The 20,513-nt window shown below is 38.1% G+C and overlaps 1 protein-coding gene across 3 annotated transcripts in view; it reads right to left on the bottom strand.

The window, feature by feature from the left end:
• Window positions 1–20,513, bottom strand: part of cntn4 (contactin 4) — a 264,248-nt gene that overhangs the window by 15,741 nt on the left and 227,994 nt on the right. For 2 of the 3 annotated variants that reach the window (XM_044122286.1, XM_044122288.1), the window contains exons 12-15: window positions 16,109–16,236; window positions 4,208–4,383; window positions 1,571–1,691; window positions 140–298 (exon numbers count right to left, since the gene is read on the bottom strand). In XM_044122286.1, the coding sequence (XP_043978221.1) occupies window positions 140–298; window positions 1,571–1,691; window positions 4,208–4,383; window positions 16,109–16,236 (584 nt within the window). The remainder of the gene's footprint in view (window positions 1–139; window positions 299–1,570; window positions 1,692–4,207; window positions 4,384–16,108; window positions 16,237–20,513) is intronic. The other variant, XM_044122287.1, reaches the window with a different exon arrangement.

Genomic DNA, 20,513 nt, shown 5'->3' with positions numbered 1-20,513 from the left:
GATCCCGGCAACCATAGTGTGCCATTTGGTGCCGGAGCAGGAAATTACACCTCTAATATTTTCCCAGGACCAAGCAGAAAGCACGAACGGAGCCCTCGTCAGGACTGGAGGAGGCCACGGCTGGTTGGAGAGAGCTTACCTGTGGTGACAGCCTGCCACCCCAGGGAGAACGGTGTCCTGGCCTGGATGGTGTACGCTGTAATTGGACTGTGATTATCGGGACCGGGCCTCCAGGACAGAGAGGCCGTGGTATCTGTGATTTCTTCTACTTGGATGCTGGTGGGAGGGCCTGGGGGACCTGATGAATGCCGTAGTCAGGCAGGGAGGAAACGATATATAGAGAGAAACAGAGAAGAGGGGAGATGTGGGGAAGGAGATGTAAATCGGGAGAAGTCAGAAAGATGGGAGGTTTTAGCACCGGCGGCAATGGCAGCAAAGTCAGTTCAGTGTGAACCCTTTGGGAGACGTTCGCTCTAATTAGATTGTAAATGTTCTTTAAGTCTTGAACAGAGAATCTTAAACTTGCCACTAATTTAATTCTTTATTAATGGATCAACCATACATAATTAAACTATTTAACAAAGTCTGAAGGTGGTTAAAAGGGCAGTGTTATGTGCTTTACAGATGTTTTTCATGAGGGACGAACAGTATGACATGATGTAAAGCTCAACAAAAGTTGATTTTACATAACACAATAAATGATATTAAATCATTTATTGTGAATAATTTCTTATCATTATAAGAGTTTTGATCAATCGTTGCCACAATGAATTGTAATTCATAATGTCTAACCCACTTTCTCTTCATCCTCCCCCCTAAAAACTGTCCATAATGTCAGGATTGTTATGTTTACTGTTTTCTCCACTGTTTGTTCAACAAAAGCATCAATAAATATCAATAAATGGGAATGCTTTATTTCACACAATTTAAGAATAGCGCTACAGTTGCTATGACATGCTCCCTACAAACGGTCTCTGACCTGCAAAAACTGAAATTACGAAAATAATATTGCTCAAAGGCGTCACATGATCAACAGCCTGGTGTTACTAATTGTGGAAAAGATAAAGAGATAAAGATAAAGAACTTGTAGGAGGATGACGGCTTGTTTTAGTGTTTTCAAAGTGCAGCTGGCTCCACCAGAACTCTCACAGCATCACACAGTTCATAAAATGTTGTGTCACCAACTGTGATTCCCCAAAATGCCACATACAGTCTCTCCAAAGTAGGCGGGGCTTGTCGCTTCAACATCTGAATAAAATGAGGGTCTACGTCTCCTCTGATTGGCTGGTAGATGATGAGTGCTAGCACCATGTATGAATTATGAATATATAAATTCAAAACTATATATGAATGTATAACTGTATAACTGTATTTGTAACTGTTTACATCTGCCCCTGCAATGATTTTTAATGACTTATCACATGAACAAGTTTATTCATTCATTTTAATTTAATTTCTTAATTAAGCTTCCTGATAAAAAAGATCTAATAAATATTTAGCACATTTATTGTTACCACAACAGTTCAGCCAAATACTGTGAAACAATTTAAGTCCATAGTCCCCAACTTACCTCGGACAACCAGGTCCACCGCTATGGAGATGCTGTCCACCTTGGTCTGCACGGCGCATGTGTACTTCCCTGCGTGCCCCAGCTGGATGTTCCGAATCATAATGTCCCCCGCTGAGTGCTGCTGTCATTCAGCGCACACATAAAAAGCAGACACACTTCCATAAGCATGGCTGTAACCCTGCAACTACTGGAATTAAACAAAAATACAACAACAACAACAACAAAAAAAACCTCCTGACACCACCGGCCTCAGGAAGAAAGCTCATTTTCATACATGTGTGTCCTGAAAAATAAATCTATAAATCCACACATGGGGCCTCTCTCCTTTTACTTTCCAAATGGGACGCAGGAGTGCCGCTCTGTGCATTTACTTCATCTGTGTAATTACAGAAATGCACTTCCTCTAGCAGTCTTATTTGGACTGTAGAATGTTATATGAGCAGCCTAATGGCTGGTCTGCTACTTAGTCCTTTAAGAGAGCCTTTCATTCTGTCTCTAATTACTATTCCCACTCCTACATTATCATTTCATCAGAGTGGAGCTGAGCAGGTTGAGTAATAAATAGAAGATGGCTGAAAGCTGTGGCACAATGATGGTGGGAATTCAGAGGAGTGGCCAAGGGCTTAATCAATGTAAGTGGAGATGAAGAGCCATTTATTAAGGTGCCGAGGCTTTAAATCACACTCCCAGAAACCTAAAATTATTCCAGAAACTAAAAAGCAAGGCGAATGTGTTTTTAATTTTTCTTTATTTCTCATGCTGGTCGTAGATAAAGAATCCTGGAACTTATTTGCTACACACAGAAAAGAAAATGCTGCTGTTTTGGTGAGCGGTGAGTTGGAGACCTTTTTAAAGTGTCCACTGGCAGCCTGCGAGTGTTTGCAGGGTGAGTATGTAAATTTCATTTTAAAATTAGCCAGAGGCAGCAATTTTCTGTCCATAAATAATATACTTGATACAAACATTCCCTCTGCACTGCAGCTGAATTTATTATGGTCCTGCTAAAGAAAGCAGTGAATGGACCAATGAATCTTCAGAGTCACCTCTCAACCTTTATTCATTGAAGTCTCTGAAGGCAGCTGGGAAAAAAAATAAATCAATATCTTTTATGTCCTGGGCTCCTGTCAGAGCACAGGGGAGCCAATGAAATGAGGATTCTTCCAGAAACCTCAGGGAGCTTTATGTTCTTGATTAGCACTTTATCTAACAAATAGTGGGGAGATGCTAGCTAGCATCCCTGCTAGCAGGGGGAAAAACTAGCTATTAGCATGGAGGAATACAGGCATGTACGGGCATGTTCCCCTCCCTACAAATACATAAGTTTGTAGGGAGGGGAAAGGAAGACTTCTTTCTTCATCAACACTCGCTGGGTTACTGAATGTAAATTCAGTTCAAAATTTGTAAGCACATTACAAATAGGAATAATGTACAGAAATGGTATGGTCCAACTGATGTGGCTAGCTGTCAAAGGAACAAATACAACAGTGGCTAATAAGGGTCAATATCAAATATCCTCACCAACAAATCAATATCTTTTATGTCCTGTACTGCTGACATAATTTATTACGTCAACCAAATGCCTCCTGGTAGCCACAGGAATAATAAAGATAATGCAAAAAAACTGTTGACCAATCTGAACAATTTCTGCTGGGAGTTTTTTACACTGTAGTAGCTTGCTATGCTACAGTGCTAATACTAGCCTTTCAATGAAAAGATAAAGGAGAAGCAAATTTAGTTGTTTTGTTTTATTTCTGTCTTCTTCTCTAAAACTTCTACAACTTTCCATTTTGTTACATGATGATTTGTAAGGAAAAGCTATTGTAAGCCCACTGACTCTACATGCTAAACTAAGCTAAAGCTAACTCGCTCCTATAACCTAAATCCCTTGGCACCATCGAGCATTAATATTAGCAGAATAATAATTAGCACCACTGTGAAGGAATTTTGGCCCACCTTTCTTTGTTGATAGGTTTTAATTCACTCACTTTGGAGTTTTCTGGCATTGTTGACCTGTTTAAGAAAACTTAACAGCATCTGGGCCAGATTTAAGTCTAGGCTTTGACTAAGCTACTTCAGAACCTTCCTTTTAACATTTGTTTCTTCTTTGGATCATTGTCCTACTGCATTAGCACAGTAACCTGGAGCTTAAGTTATTTGTGATCATAAGAATTGCATTCTTTCTTAAAAGCAGGGGTGGGCATTTATTGTATTGTTTATCAATTATCGTGATAAATTTCTTATCATGATATGAGACTTGAGTTATTGTTGTTACGATAAAATTCCAATTAAACTCCAAAACTGTCCTTAGGAGTGATAGTTTTACTGTGTTTCCATTGCTTGTTCAATAAATCATCAATAAATACCAATACATTTTAAAATACAGTTACAGTGTGCAGCTTAGTGGTACAAGTTACACTTTATGTGACTAGAGAAGCACATTACAAATAGGAATATTTTTCAAGGAAACTATTTGTGTGTGTGTGACACACAGTCATAGCCACAGCTAAAACAAAAAGATCTAATAAATATTTATTATCACCACTTTTATCGTTTTCACAGTAGCACCGTCAAATATCATGATACAGCCTGAAGTCCATACTGCCCACTCAAACAATCAAAGACAGATTGTGGACTTACGCCTCCGACTTTTTCAAAGAATCCGCCGTTGCTCCCGAAGTGAATGAGTTGCTCGTTGAAGAACCAGGTGAACTTGAGCTCCAGAGACGGGTCGTGGCTCACCTGACAGGGCAGGACCACGCTCTCCCCGACGGTGATGTCCAGCGTTGTGGGCTGCGTGGTGATGATGGTTGCCTCTGAAACACACAGTCAGCCACGTTTCATCGAACCTCCATTCCCTTTTTGTTTTTTTTTCTTCTTTTTTTGCACGGCGGTGACCGAGACAGCTGAGCCACTCCATCATTCTTATGGATGTGTCAGACTCAGTTCATAGAGGGATACGCAGGAAGAAGCACACAGCAAAACTCAGACTGCCCGGCTACAATAAGCGGAATTAGTTTCAGCCCAGGCTCGTCTCTGTCGGGACTCCAAGAAGTGTCGTTCCTAAATCTGGGAAGTGGCCATGTGTCACTGTCAGCCTCAGCCTGGCTGGAACTCTCCTCCACTAGCTGTGAATTCCCTGAACGCACCGCAAAGGAAAAGCAGTAAACAGCAATCCCTCTAATCTCCGCTGCTCTGCTTCTAGGCCTGCAGTCGCGCTACGTTTCCAACACTTGGGAATAAAGGAAGTGTCCCTTATCTGCACTTGTCTGAGAGCAGCAGAAGAGGAGTCTGTGAAGACATGAGAGAGGTGAGATGAGAAGGTGAATCTTTGTTCTTTGGAGTGCGTGGCACCTGTCTCCCTCTTGGGGGTGCTGTGATTACTTGCTGGAAATTGCAACTCTGAGCACACAGACACATGGAGTAAATCAACCGTGGCGAATGACTCTGGTGTGGAAAGTGCCAGCAGTGCAGGTCTCATTCAGCATGGATGCGACACCTTCTTTCTGGTGGCTCCTTCTCTCACACGCATGTTTTTAATGTGATTCATCTCGGTAGACAAAATACCATCAACAGGCAGCTTTTTGTATCCCACACAATAAAAATATCAGCAACAGGTACGCTCCTCCATTAGAGGGACATAGTGGATGATGGAGCTGCAGCTAAAGTGGTGTAGTACCATAAAAAGACAAATTCAAGGCTTCCGTGGAAACTATTGTCTGCCTTCGTTGTGAATGTTGGGTATGTAGAACAAGAACTCAAGAAGAAATAAAAAGAAGTAAAAAAGCTGAAAAGCTAACAAGCATAATTCTTTAGAAGAATCTGTCACAATCGTTTTTGGAGAGATTTTAGCTCAAAAGAACAGTTAAGGAACCACGAGGCTGGAGAAGTGTCTGCAGCAGAGAAAGGCTAATGGCTAACAGTTAGCAAGTCAAAACGTCAACCCTCCTATTTATAACTCCTCCTAAAAGTGCTTTCTAAAAAATATCTTCTCTTTCAGAGGTCACCTAGTTGGCAACTAGTCTCCAGGTTAACACACAGACAGGTCAGGAAGAAAGTCATGATTTATCCCTGAAACTCACACCAATCACAAGATGTTCTGAAAGATGATCTGAACATTTTTCAGAGCTCGGTTGAATCTGTTTACTATAAAAACCTAGATATGTTTTCATTGAAAATATTTTACAAAAAATGACTAAGAATTAAAGGAATATCCTTATTTAAGAAGGAAGATTTATTGTAAAAAGGTTGATAACTGTTTTTGTGCTAAAGTACAAAAGTATATGGAAACTGAATGTATTAAACTTGTCTTGGTTATAATATCTGAAATACCACCAATCTGGTCATGTGACCTCTCCAGCTGTTTTACTCTTTTCTTTCTTCACTCTGTGCTGTTAGTTCATGCCATCAACCTTGCTTAGCTGACTTTGAGAAAAGAATCAGCTAAATCCTCTCCTCTGACTACATCCCCCAGAATGCTGTGCGGTTCTGGATTGGAGTTCTATTGGACATATTTTCTACTGATATTGATCATGTGTTCATCCCAATAATTGCTGTTATTGAATTATTGTCCAGCTCAAATTAAGCCTAAGAACAAAACCTATTTTTATTAACTGAAATATTTAAAGATTTCTTCAGTAAGCATTGCTAGAACAAGCGGCTTCAGTTTAAAGAGCCATATTGTGCTGGACCAAAAGCAAAGTAAGACACTTGGAGTTGTAAAGGTTGCTGATACCTGACATAGCGGCACATGAGGTTGGTAGTGTCATGCTGTGGTGATGCTCCTCTTCAGCAGGACAGCCAAGCAGGTTGAGAGTTTACAAGAAGATTGATGGAGGTAAAAGAAGGATAATCCTGTAAGAAAAGCTGGGGTGGACTTTAATGTTGCAATGGGCTACATCAAAGCACATTTGTGTGTTAGAAAGTCCTAGTCAAAGTCCAGGCTTATTGTAAATCTAATTTGGAATCTGTGGCAAGACAAGATTTCTCTAATCTTGAAGCAATTATGCCAACAGAAAGTGACAAAACTGGAGACGTACACTAAGAACGTCATTAGTGGTGATTTCAGTGAAAATATAAACGCTGGTTTTATTTACAACAACAAAAATAAACCATATAAGATTCTCCTTTCATTTCTCTAGTCGTTTGCTAATTTGTTTTATACTATCACATAAAATCACAAACAACTGCACGGAAGTTTCTGGTTTTAACATAATGTAAAAAACATTAGGACACTTTCACTATGCTACTTGAAAACACTGAATACCAAGTACCTTAATAGCCTGGTATAATAACTTGTTCATAACACTGACTCTTTCTATGTTGACTTCCAAAGTGTGTATTCTTTAACGACCTCCAGGGATTCACTCTGACGACAGTAGAAATTATTATCCTCCACTGTCATCACTGTGACATATTACATCCACAACCCAGGCTGGTTACCGGAGCTCAAGCTACGCTGATGAGCCTAATTTGATTCATTCCTGTCTTGCATAATGCCTTGTTACCTGCTGCCACTGGAAACAAGCCGATAGCAACCCTCTTACTTAGCAGGGTCAAGACCAGACAGGACAGAGGGGCGTTAATGAACTGCGACAGACTGGGTGGCACCTGAGGACAGCGCTAAGACGGGTCAAACACAGGCTGCTACATTAAATAAAATAAGTTATTCTACCAAATGAGCAATAGTGAATTAGATGCGTCTTAATGACCCGTAAGCATTAAGTTAAGGTGAGTTGATAAATGACAAAAGCAAATGGTCCAAAGGTCAGACATTGCTTAATAGCAATATTAAAGCACAGAACATTTTGGAAATTAAACAGTGTATATTAAAAGTACATTAATTTCAAATGAATCAATAGCTATAATGTTGAAATTACTGTGACAAACATTTCTGCATGCAAGACATTTTGGAGAAGTTTGTTATGCTGTACCTTGTAAAATCACTCCTTGTTTCACATTTTTTTGCCTAGCTAGTCCAGGTAGCTAGCAATAGTGCTAGAAGCACTTCTTAAAGACACTTGACTAGCCAGTGATACTTCCCCCCCAAAACATGTGCAAAGGCAATGAAAACACAACTGGGCAATGAAGAATAGAGTTCCAGGGCAGTCTTACTATAGTTTCCTACAATAGAATATATACGATAGTAAGAAACTTTGTGGTAGAAGGATACCTTGTAGATAATAGTTACAGACTGTTTCATTTGAATTGTTTAAATGGACATAACTGAACCAGATCCAAAGTCATAATGGATGTTACAGTAGATGGTGAAATGAAAAATTGTATTCAGAACTGCTCTGAATATTTTCATATTTCTGTATAAATTTTTCCATTCGATTAATGTCCAATACCTAGCGTTATTTTAATTTCTTCCTCAGGCTAGGATGCACCTATTTTCTGTTTAATTTCCAGAAATCTATACACCTACATTTCAAGCCTTTCCCTCATGATATCTAAGTTGAATATATCTCTGCCAAGAGTCAGGCAGAAAATCCAGTTTCTGCTTCAACAATAATCAGATAGAAGAAGGTATTGATGTTGATACCAACGGCTGACAAACTGATTTGAAGAAGGAGACTGGATTCAAACCAATGCATAACACGACAAAGCTCTAAAGGGGAAGACCCTAGTCGCGCTTGATGTTTACATGAATGAAACTTGAATCAGAGCTCGGTGTTATTCTAAAGCTGATGGCTTTCTGAAACTGGCTCACAGTGGAGACGCTCAGAGAAACGGCTGAACAATAAATAAGAATTGAACGGCAAACGGTGCCAGCTAACTGTTACGTAGCGACTCCTAGCTCCATACTGAGATGCACTGACAGGCCTCATGTGGGCCGTTTCACCACAGTACCTTATGAATAATACTCCTCTGTTCTAATGGACTGCAGCTGTAATGCATTACTCTTATGGGCAACCACAGCATGTACACAGACTCAGAAAATGTATTTACACACCTAGAGTTGCAGTCCCCATTTTGTCACGCTGTGTGTTTTATTGTGATTTTCTGTGATAAACCAACACAAAGTGGTGTGAAGTAAAAGGTGCATGGGAAAAAAGAGGGACATTTTTACAACAAACATCTAAAAAGTGTCTTATAATAATGCATAAACACATTCTCAAAGATTCATAAACTTTAAATTCTACAGAACATTGAACACTGGAACATTTTAAATATCTTCCAAAATGTATTTCTTCTTATTTAAACATAGAGACCAGATTTGTGGGGTCTTTAGATGCAGACCCATTCAATAAATTAGGATATTATTGAAAAGTCTATTTATTTGATGAGCGTTACTAATAGAAACACCTTAAATAGATTAATTACATGCCGATGGATGTTTGAAAGGCTACTTCTGTTAATTGTGATTTTTTTTTCCTACATTTAATAAAAACTTGGCATGTAAAATTTTAATAGTACAACAAACCAATAAAAAAAAACTTATTTAATACAGAAATGTAGCCTAAATGAAAAGTATGTTACTTAAAGGTTGTCAATTTTCAAAAGGTTCTTTATTAGTTACAGTGATCATCTGAACTACTTTGTGGAATTTAGTTTTGCAACAAAACTCCTCTTTAAATGTATCCTTCTGAGTTCATTGGTCTCCATCATGTTCTCTAACCAACCCTATAAGGCCATCACAGAACATCTGTATTTTTATCACAGAATTCACATCAAATGTTTTGAAGTTTGTGCTCAAAGCATGACAAAATAGGAAAAGACCCCGTAGTTTCCTCCTGCTGGGAAAGTGGTTTGAGGTCATAAGAATGGAATGACCAGGGCATGGCGAAGTCGAAGACCACGGTGGGCTGCTAAGTCCTTTAAACTAACACTCATGCTATCGTATCCAGGTTGAAGACAAACTAAAAGTTTTGCAGAAAAAGATGTTTTGCTGACAAGTTAAAAGCTTTTTTCTTCAAAGGTTCAACTGCATCTGACAGCAGAATGGAGGCTGACGTTCAAATAATATATTTCAATGTTATCCACTGCAATAATTTAGCATCACCTTGGTGATAACAGAGACTTACATTCCTTGTTGTTATTTCATCCATAAGCAAAAATGTGAATATTAGAAGAAAAATAAGGCATTCAGCTTTTAATTTGCCTCCTTTAGTCTGCAGCTCAGTGCAACACATGCTGATCCCCACTCGTTTTCTACAAATCCAATCAAACCACTTCTCAGGACAAGATTTCACTAGAAAAACCCCCTTGTCTTCTGCACTGCTCTGCAGATAGATACAAGACCCTTCCTGCACTGTAGTCACTAAGTGTTCAGTGGCACATCTGTACCAACCTGCTGGTGATTACTAACAGATGGCTGCTCATTATTTTTCTATGTGGCTGTCAGGAATCCCACAACGCATTAATTTCACATCGTTGCTGCCATTCAACATGGATGACAGGGTGCGCTTGGAAGGCAAGAGCTCGAATTTAGTATTGAGCCATTATCGAATGGCGTGGCACTTAGGTTGTTTTTCTAATCCATGAAAGGGATCAGTGTGTAAACTAATCAAAGCATCTTCGGTTTGACATCTTCAAGAAACAAAAAGGGAGCAAACAGCAACAAGCAGGGCCATTTCACTGGGATCTTTGAAATGTGTGTGCCTGTGCGTGGAGGCGCGCGCGTTTGTGTGTGTGTGTGCAACCCACAATTATAAAATTACACTAAATTTAATTTCATATGTGGCTAAGTTACAGCAAATGACACACACAAACGTTCTAGTATATACAGAAACCCTGTTAGTACCTCAGTAAATGTCCTTTAGCAAGTTATGGGACTGAACAAAAGCTCAACTCTATTAAAAATGTGCGCAATGCATTTAAAAGCTGTGTAGACATTTACCAGGACTTTGCTGATTGCCATAAAATATATATTTTTTATCTACAACTTGCTAAAGCACATTTTTCCTAATAGTACTGTGGATGTTTTGTGGATGCAAAATCTTATACTTGAGTCCTATAACTCAAGTATAACGTGTGAGTTATAGAAATGTCAGGATTCTAATTTGTGAACTAAATTCTATGGTTATAAAAATGATTGTGATGGATTGAGTGCTGCAATGTACTTAGTAACTCTTCCTCTGGTTAACAAACATAATGCTGTTGTTAGTGATGGAGGCAAAAACAAAGTTTACTGAGAATAACTCTACAGATCAGTTTAGGAATATTTACCATGAAAAAGTCTTGATTACTAACAGATGGCTGTTAGCTGTTAGTTTGCATATAACTTATAATGTCAAGATGTCTTTGCTATTTAGTTTATGTACAACTAAACATAATCAATCAAGTTATTTTTGGTTTGCAATACTTAAATTGTACAACGTAACTTCATTTTTTTTATATATATATGTTGCAGTTATTGATTCTTTTGAGGCAATTGGTTTGGAAAATTATTCCTCCTTTTAAAAATGGTTGAAATGTGTGTTCAAAAACTTTATATATTAAGTCTAAAAGCTCAAAGCTGCTAAAAAATTCATGCCCTTTATGAATGTTGAATATAATTGTAGATGTAGTATCTACAGCTGTTTGCTACAGCGTCCTCATTGACTTCATATTTGATCCAGTTTTCTCTACAGATTTGTCCATCTGTCTAAGTGTTGCAGGCTCTGAACTCAATGATGCTCAACAAGCCTCATTAGAGTAAAAGAAACACCAGAAATGGTTCCTATTGGTTAGGCAAACAATCAGAGTGGCCATTTCATCCAAGGCTTCAACAGTTCAAAGACAGTCTGTCTGGATTTATGTTTTCAGCCTGCTGTGAACTGCCAGAGCAAACTCATGCAGCTCACTCCTAAACACACCCTGACAGAGAGAAAGACCGAAACAGACGCCTGCCTGGTCAAAAACCTGATGACGAGCCACTGACCCACAGGAGCGTTTCCTCAGTTTGCCTGGTGGTGAGAGCAGCACTACTTGAAGGTAATTGTCCACAAACTGATGAGAATTTAAAAATCTGACCTGATCATAGCACTGGATGAAAAGGTAAAGCAGCGATTACAAATAGTCTCTGCGGTTCAGATTCAAAAGCCCCGTATACAAACCTAATGGTGCTGAAGGCAGCCGGCTAAAAAAATAAATAAAAAAAAATAAAAAAAAAGAGTTTTGTGGAGCCATATTACTGGTTAGAAAGCGATTAGACATTTGAACACAGCTGGAACACAATGCAACAAGGATCTGATAGAGCGCGGAATATTCTCTAAAGTAAGTTGCAAACACAATGTGTCACGGTGCTTGCGGAGATTAATTGCCTTCATGGTCCAGAGGAGCGAACAGAAAGCGAATGCGATGCGATCTCACAACTTCTGAACTCCATTGGCCATACGTGATGATCGGCAGCCGTCCTAATTGCAACAGCTTCCGCTCTGCTGTAATCAAAATTCAGGGAGCACATCCATAATCAAGAGCAATTAATCTGCTAATATCCCCCCAGTGTTGCGATAATAGCAACATTAACGGGGCTCATCTGCCCCGCCGCCGCTTTGCTAGGTGGCTGATTCACAACAAGAAGACACCGAACGATATTTGACAGGTATTTCTTTTTTCCCTCCCCTCCGGCGTTCATATCACCAAAGTCAATTTGAATAAACTACTGTCATCTCCCATAAGTGCTGATCCCACTACACAAATTTCCCCCCCGCTAAACAGGTTTGCAATCCTCAATGAAGTGGCGCGTATAAATTACCCCGTCCTGTCTTGCAAACAATATGAGCGATGACAGATCATATAAAGGAAACATTTGTACATCGGCAGCAGAAAGCAGCTTTAACGTGCAGCAGCGGGAAGGAAGCGGGCGAGGCCGTCGAATAAAAGACGCATTTTACAGGAGGAACGAGAGAATAACTGGGATGACTGTCTATATCAAGAAGACAACAGCCGTCCACTTTTAGAAGTAGTGACAGAATCAATCACTTTCACTAAGGAAGGGCAAAAGAAAAAAGCTAAATTCTACAGTGTCTCATCAAAAATGTATACTTTTGAAAGTTTTTACTAAAGAAAAACGGCACCATTTGTTTTAACTGATGGCCATAAAAACTTGTATGTTAAAGGGGCTTACATAATAACTAAGCAAAGCCAACATGAATTTTAAAGTTGGGCAACCAAAGGTCCTATGGTAACTAGTTGTGCACCAATTACAGTTTTCTGGCTGATCCCGACCTTTAAAAAGTTGGATCTGCCTTCTCCAATTTTGGTCAACTTAGATTTTTTTTGTCTGAAGCGTTGCTAAATATAGAGACAAAACTGCTAACGTGGCAGCAGTGGAGTGATTGTAGGGCACTGCCAACATGCAGATGTGACCTTACATCCAGTGTAGTGGAAGTCAAAAATACTGCCACCTGCAGATGATTGTTGGCAGTCACTGAAATTGTCAAAAAATATTTTTAACAATTTTTGCAGAACATTTGGAATAAACATACAATTATGCATCAGTGTGAGAAATTGTTGGGGTATGTTGATTTTGCGTGAATTTATATGATCACAGAATTACAAAGAGCTAAATCTACTTTCAGAGTCTGAAAGGTTATGTTTGGAAATTGATGTTCACAGACATTGTGTCTATTCTGACTGAGTTATTTTGGAAAGAACAACAGTCAAACGTGTCTGAATACCAATGTATGCTGCACCTTTCAGATTTATTTAAAAAAAAACATCAAATTCCTATTTTCTATGCTATGAGCGGGAAGAGTTTGAGACGTCAATGTAACTAAAAAAGCCTGGTTTAAGTTCAATCCACTTGCTGTTTGCTGCTCTGTCACATCAACTCCAGAAACCAAAGTTGCTCTCCTGCAGATCAATTTCTACACTGTTAACTCAGTTGAGTAAAGGCTGGTGTGTTGGGTATCCACGTAAATGAGCAGCATGATGCGCTCCTAACATCCTCAACTGCTGCTGACTTTTAAGCATTAATAATAGATGGATTTTATCTTTTATAATTCAACAGAAAATTTAAAACATGCCTTGATAGTGATTTGCAGAAGAAAGCACTAGTTGGAATTATTTAAAATTCCATTATGTGATGTGTTCTTCAGTAAAAACAGAACTAATGCAGAGATACAAAGTGGAATATTCTTCTTAGAGTTACTCATATGGATGTGAATAAAATGATTTTTTAAAGTATTCAGTGAAATGCTTCCTTGTAGGGAGTAGTTAATTAAAAACACCTTTTTATAGAAACGATGTGGATAATTGGAGAAAAAAAGTTCTGTTATAGCAAACTACTGTGGTATTGACACTGCATTTCACAGGATTTTATAAACCGAAGAAGAAAGACTATTAAATGTACTGAACCTTGGAACAAAAATCATAAACCCCACAAGAAGAAAGCTTTGGCTTTATATAGAAAAAAATCCTTTTACTTCAGAGAATGATGGAAAGCTTACATCAATTTTAAGCATATAGGCCAGGGATTTTTTATTTTTTTGGTATGATTTTAATGGATTTTTTTTTTCTTTGACTTTTGTACGTCCTTTCCCTAAAGATGGAGAATCAATAAGAGCTGGATGTTCAGGTGCAGTTATGCTCAGACATGTTCTCTCTCAGGTGGAGAATAAAAAAGGGGGATTTTGCAGAGTCTGTTTACAGGTTTATATCCACAACATGCAACCTGGTCACAAAACTCAAGAGATGAAAAGGTAGCTGTTTGATCGCTCTGAAACATGCAGGAATTTATTGTTAAAAAGAAAATAGGTGGATCTCAATAAATTAGAATATCAGCTAAAGGTTAATCTATTTTACCAATTATATTCACAAACAGAAACTTGTCTAACATGAATTTATTAACTACAGAATGGTGTATTTCAACTCTTTATTTCTAAACAGTTTTGAGATAATGAAAAGTTAAGATTCATTTTCTTAATAACCTTCTCACTTCTGCTAATCCACTGATGTGCTAGCAGTGGAGCTAATTTTTCAATTAGTGGTTTTGCTAACTTTGAAAGTGTAGCTTCTCCTAAATTAGCGCAAATTTATTTGGCTGCTTTGAAATCTTTCAGTTCAATAAAGTTCAACATGCGTCTTGACGTTTTATGAACTCTTTATTGCCTGGTTCACATGGCAGATATTGTTAGTTTGTAATGAAAATTAACACATGCCATTTAGCGTTAGCTTCCACTAAATACCGCATTGGTGTAACGCTTTAGCAAAAGCTAATATCTGTGATTACCTTTAGGGCTAGTGCAACTAACGTTTTAGTTAGCGGTGCCTACCACTGCAGAGGACCAATAAAATAGCTTTTTTAAGTTTAGAAATGCTCTGTTATCTAAATGGTAGGACCACACAAGGAGCCTGTTGACAGTTGTTCACCAGGTGGTCAGCAACATTTAAGCAGGACTAGCCGGAAGGAAGCTGTCTGATTACTGTGCTGTATTCATGCATATTGATGAAAACCTAAGTGTAAGAATAAAAGTTTGGTGTAGAAATGTATGTTTTAGAAAAATAGATGCTTTGAATGTATTGGTACAAATATTAAATGGTTATTTTGACAGAAGGTTTCTGTATTTAAAATTCTCTCTTTGTTGGTCTTATGTAAGTCGAGTCTTGAGTTTCTTCATCTTTAAACCTAAGTTGTCAAAATGATTAAAAATAAATGCTTTAAATAAATCCTTCTGTGATCTTGGGGAATGAATACAACACATAAAAACTTCACTTGTAAATCAAATTAATAAAATTCTTAAACATTTTCATGACATTGTAAATTATTGAACGTCATTATCGCCAAACAGTTTCCTCGTGAAAATCTATACAAAAACCTTTCTGAATGTGAAAGCACGGTCTTCCCTCCTCGAGGCCAATATACTGAAGATCAATAATTCCATAAATCTACACAAGGCTGCCAACAAGGAAGGTCAACACAAGAGATAACAATAACACAAGTGAACCGTGAAAAGAGGGTCACAGTGAGGGTACAGTTCAGCGAATAAGTCAGCAAATCCCCCAGGAAGCCGAGGAGGCGAGAACACCTTCCCCCTGTGGAAACAGGACATGAAAAACAGCCACATGCACCGAATAAAACCGCCCAACGCGCCACACTCTATACCCGGCTCACATTCATTTTTAATGAAGTGTAATAAGTCATAACACCGGAGCAGAAATGCAATCCACCACCCAGATGATCAAACAGCACAAGGACTTCTTCACACCACATGTCCTCTGTCAGAGCCGGAGGCGCCGTGGCAGGGAGCTGAACCGCTTCAGCATCTCCACAAACACAAACAGCAGCGTCTGTGTCTCACCCGGTAACGACGACACAGAGGTGTAGGGCAGGGAGGAGAGAAAAAAATAAATAAAGTCATTCTCGATGCGTGCTTTATCAGAGGGCAGTGACTGGATGCTTCTTTCTGCTCTGGTCATTTTTTATTTATGCTTTCAAACACTTCGGTTTAGTTTTTCAAACAGCCGAAATGGAACATGGCGCAGATCCACTCACTGCCAAAAGCTAAGAAAACATTCATTTCAAACGTGTGTCTTCTCCTTGGCAGGGTCAGGGTCTCTGCTGAACGGGCTGAAAAAGAGAGACGGTGATCAAACACAGGGACACGGAAATACCTTTTATTGTTACACTTCCTGTGCTGCTCGCCACTCCAAACTGGTTTCTTGCAACGCAGGTGTAGAGGCCGGCGTCCAGTTTGGTCACGTTCCATATCCGAAGGCTGCCGTTGTCCAGGATGGAGACCCTGTGGTTAAAGAAGAGAATATTAGTACTATATTAATGTTAATTATCTTGGCAAGATTTCTGCTTGAGATTAAAATCACTTTTTCCAGATAGACCTGTCATACAATAAAATCACTGACAAACCATTCCCGCAGTGAAACATGGTGATGGTTTTCAAAACAGAAAAACTGGTTAGTTATTTTTTAAAATATAAAACAGAGAAAAACCACAGGAGAGCAGCAGGAACATCAAAAACACTGGCCAAATGTTTTTGATAAAGGCCTTATACACACGTAACTGCAGTCAATATCATTAAACAAACTGGTATCAGATATCAGATAACTGATCAGTTTCAGAAAGGTTTTCATCCACATGAACTTGCACAAAATCGCCTAGCCTGTTGTTTTTTTAACATGCCAAACCCATAGGGGGCAGCGTAGCACAAAGCCAATCAAATAGCTTCAAAACAACCATGACTTCCTGTTAGGAGTTAAACTTGGTGCTAAGAGGTTCAGATATATTACTTGAACTACTTTAAATAGTGTGTTAGAATATAAAGTTAATAAAACACAAGATGAATCAAGTCAGTGTAAACATGTGGATAAATTGGAGCATTATTTGTCAAAGACTGTGATGCATGTGACCCTGAATCTCTGTTTTCCCTTGAACACACAAACACAAAACTAATACAGATAAAAACATTTCCATGGTAACCGGTTTGGAAAATTCCACATTCATTTGTGCATTACTATAGGAAAACAAGGCTGCATATTCAAATATATGGAAATACCATGACAGTGCAGGGCTCACCAGCTGTGGCATTTTCACATACAGTATAAAACACAAAGATAAGAACAGTGACAGCACATATTCATATATGAATGAAAAAGTTCAGAACCTTTTTTTTGTCATTGCCTGACATGATGAGTTGCTGAAGGAATATGTCTGTTTTGATGTGCTAATAAGAAATGTTCTGCAGTTTTCATAAAACAGAAACAGTCAGGATCAAGGATCTGATCAGAACTTCAGTTCAAATCGGTCCTGGAAAGACCACAACCTTCACCTACCAATTTAACTTTGATATTATAATTTACATCTTCTATAATGCCTTAAATATTACATTTATGTTTTTATCTTGTTCCCAAAAATCAGTGTTTTACTTTATTTGAAACATTTGCTCTGCTCTTAGCGTATTAACATATTAGCAGTTGAGTGCCCAGCATTGAGCTTTTGACATGAAAATTTGTTTAGGGAAGAGTTTAATAGACACTTGTTTCAGGGAACTGAATTGTTTGTGTTTTGGCAGGCTTAATGTGTTTAAGTGTTTATCTGTCAAACATTTCCTCTCTTGGTTGATTTCATAACAAAAGGATTTAGTTGGAGTTGTAGTTTGCTTGTGATGAATGATTTAACTTTGCAATTTGAAGCCATGCGGAAAAATACTAAAGTGCCTCAGAACTCCGAAATCCTGAGTGCCATCCGACAGCGGATGGCTCAGTTTTCTTTGACTCCCTCAACTATGGTCATAAGTAAATGCAGCAATTTTCCAGCCTCACATCATTCCCCTCCATACTGGCCCTCTCCCCCCCTGCACAATCAGGCTGAGGACGTTTATGTTTACAGCTTGCAGAATCAGCAGAGCATTTCAGATAATTAAAATTCAATGTGGTTTGATGAGGTGGTCCACCCTTGATTTCCCACAATACCTTGCTTTCAAGGGCACATTTTCCACTCCTGCATGTTATTTTGAAAATGTCAACTTTTGTTGAGGCCTTTTGACCTTCTTTGAAGCACTTGTGGTCATTGCATAAAGGGCAGGAAGCCACTTTCGTCCCAGATATCTCGGAGCTCCGTGCTGAATTAATCAGCCCTGAAAATGCGAGGCTGCATTTTATATGCTGCATCTGAGAAAGAGTAGAAATGAATTTTCTACTTTTGGTAGAAAAGTAGAAATGAATTTTCTACTTTTGGTAGAAAAGTAGAAAATGGTATGGTATCTTGCGTATTGTGTTTTTGCTGCAAGCAGCTTCATATTTCTGAACGTTACGACAATTGTTGGTCCTGATCCAATCTTAGGTATTGGAACAGTTCCTAATCAAAGTTAGTGCTTTAGCAATAGCTTCCACTAAATACCATGTTGGTGTGGTACATTAACAGACCTGATGTTTATGATTATTGCTTTAGGATTAGTGGAACTAACATTTTTGCTAGCGGTGCCCATCGCAAGTTAGCAAACTTCATGGACTGAGAAGAATCCAAACAGAGTCGTGGTAGCATGAAGCATAAAGTGAATGAAGTAACAGGCCCAACTTCAAATTCTTTAACTTCTTCTGGGATGGTTGAAACTTGGACACAGGTGGGAGTCCAGCAGGACAGTGACCCCAACCAAACATCAAAACTGATTTTGGACAGATAAAGTAAGTTAACATAAACTTTCTGGAAAAAAAAAAACTGATTTCAGCTCTTCTGACAAACTGTGGATTCAATTTCTGACAGAAAGCCAATCATTCCAAATGAACTCTAGGAATTCTGCCCAGAAACACGGTCAGATATCCAACCAGACTGTAACAAAGATTTGCTGACTTTTAAAAACTGAAAGTTAAAACTGTTGCATCACCTTTCACCTTGAAAAAGAAAACTTCAAATTCTTCAATAAACGTCCAAAGTCAATGTTGCATTCAAGGTTCTGATGAATGTTTTTAGACTTCTAATAAAAAGAAAAAGGTATTTTATAAACTTTATTTGTTGCTAGTGGATTAAAATGTTGATGCACTCAATACACAAAATAAAACTTTGATACTTCCTTTACTTTTATTTCACCAATCTGTCATTTAGCATGTTACACTCTACTAAATGTGACTATTGCTTTACACTGTTAGACTTTTTATTGTAATTTTACAGTACCTTACTGGCAACACTGTTGCCAGTAAGGTACTGCAATTGCCATTCTACAGTATCTTGCTGGCAACAGTGTTGCCAGTAAGTTACTGTAGTTGCCATTCTACAGTAACTTACTGGCAACAGTGTTGCCTGTAAGTTACTGTAATTGCCATTCTACAGTAACTTACTGGCAACTTACTGGCAACAGTGTTGCCAGTAAGTTACTGTAATTGCCATTCTACAGTAACTTACTGGCAACAGTGTTGCCTGTAAGTTACTGTAATTGACATTCTACAGTACCTTTACTGTCATCATATTTCACAGTTAATTTTTACTGTGAGTGTGATTTGCAGTTATAACTGCTTTACTGTAAATGTAGTTTATAGCATAAAACTGTAAATGTATTTTATAGTAAAGCTGGTCTACTGTAAACTTGTTTCACAACATAATGTCAGTTTTACTGTAAATTAAAGTTTACATTTTTTAATACAAGAATATTTTACCATAAACCGAAAAATTTCATAAAAGAAATTTTAGTCCAAGTACTGTGAATAAAAACAGGTATTTATTTTCAGCAGATTTGTTGAAATAAAATCCATTTATATATTCACAATGTCATAAAGAACAATGTCACAATACAATATAATGTGCTATAAAACAACAAAACCATAGAACACACTACAGGTCATGTCAATATTTTTTATGGCACATGTATGTAGCAACATGAACATGTGTGCATCAAGTACCAGCCATAATCTATTAAAAGACTGACTTTTAAAAAATATATAGAATATACTTAACTTCATTTGAATATGAACTGTATTTCATTCAATATGGACACTTGAATGCATCTGGATCCAATAACAGTAACAATCTTTACATAACCTTTTCTATTTGTTCCACACTGTACAACAAAAGAACAACTAAAAAAACTGGGCACTACAAATTTTATGTACCACATCAGGTATGCACCAACATGAACACGTATATCATTCAAATGGTGAACAGTCAAAAACCAGTAGAGGCTGCATTGTCAGAAAACAGTTAACAGTACCTTAAATGTGCTCTGTTACACAATACATCACAAAAACAGTGCAAGTGTGATAATGTACTGTATGGTAGGCATTCATATCAATAAATATTGTTATATCAGATGCATTTCCTACATCAGAAGAACTTTTATTCCATTCGTCAAACAAAATCAGTGAGATCCATCTTGTGGAAGCTGAACTGTAAAGAATAAGACGATGTGGGAAGTCATGAGATGGTCAGGAAGTTATCTACATTTTCAAATCGACAGGAAGGCTGACAAATTAAGCCGAAGTGACAATGTCCAAATGCATAAAACCATTGGTATAAAGCAGCATTAAGGTGATAAAAAAAAATCAATTGCAATGAAGTGATAATAGAAGCTGCATA

The sequence above is a fragment of the Gambusia affinis genome, linkage group LG07 (genome assembly GCF_019740435.1).
Source record: "Gambusia affinis linkage group LG07, SWU_Gaff_1.0, whole genome shotgun sequence".
Lineage (NCBI taxonomy): Eukaryota > Metazoa > Chordata > Actinopteri > Cyprinodontiformes > Poeciliidae > Gambusia > Gambusia affinis.
Note: the sequence above shows the minus strand (reverse complement) of the source record. Positions and strands in the feature narration are given on the sequence as shown.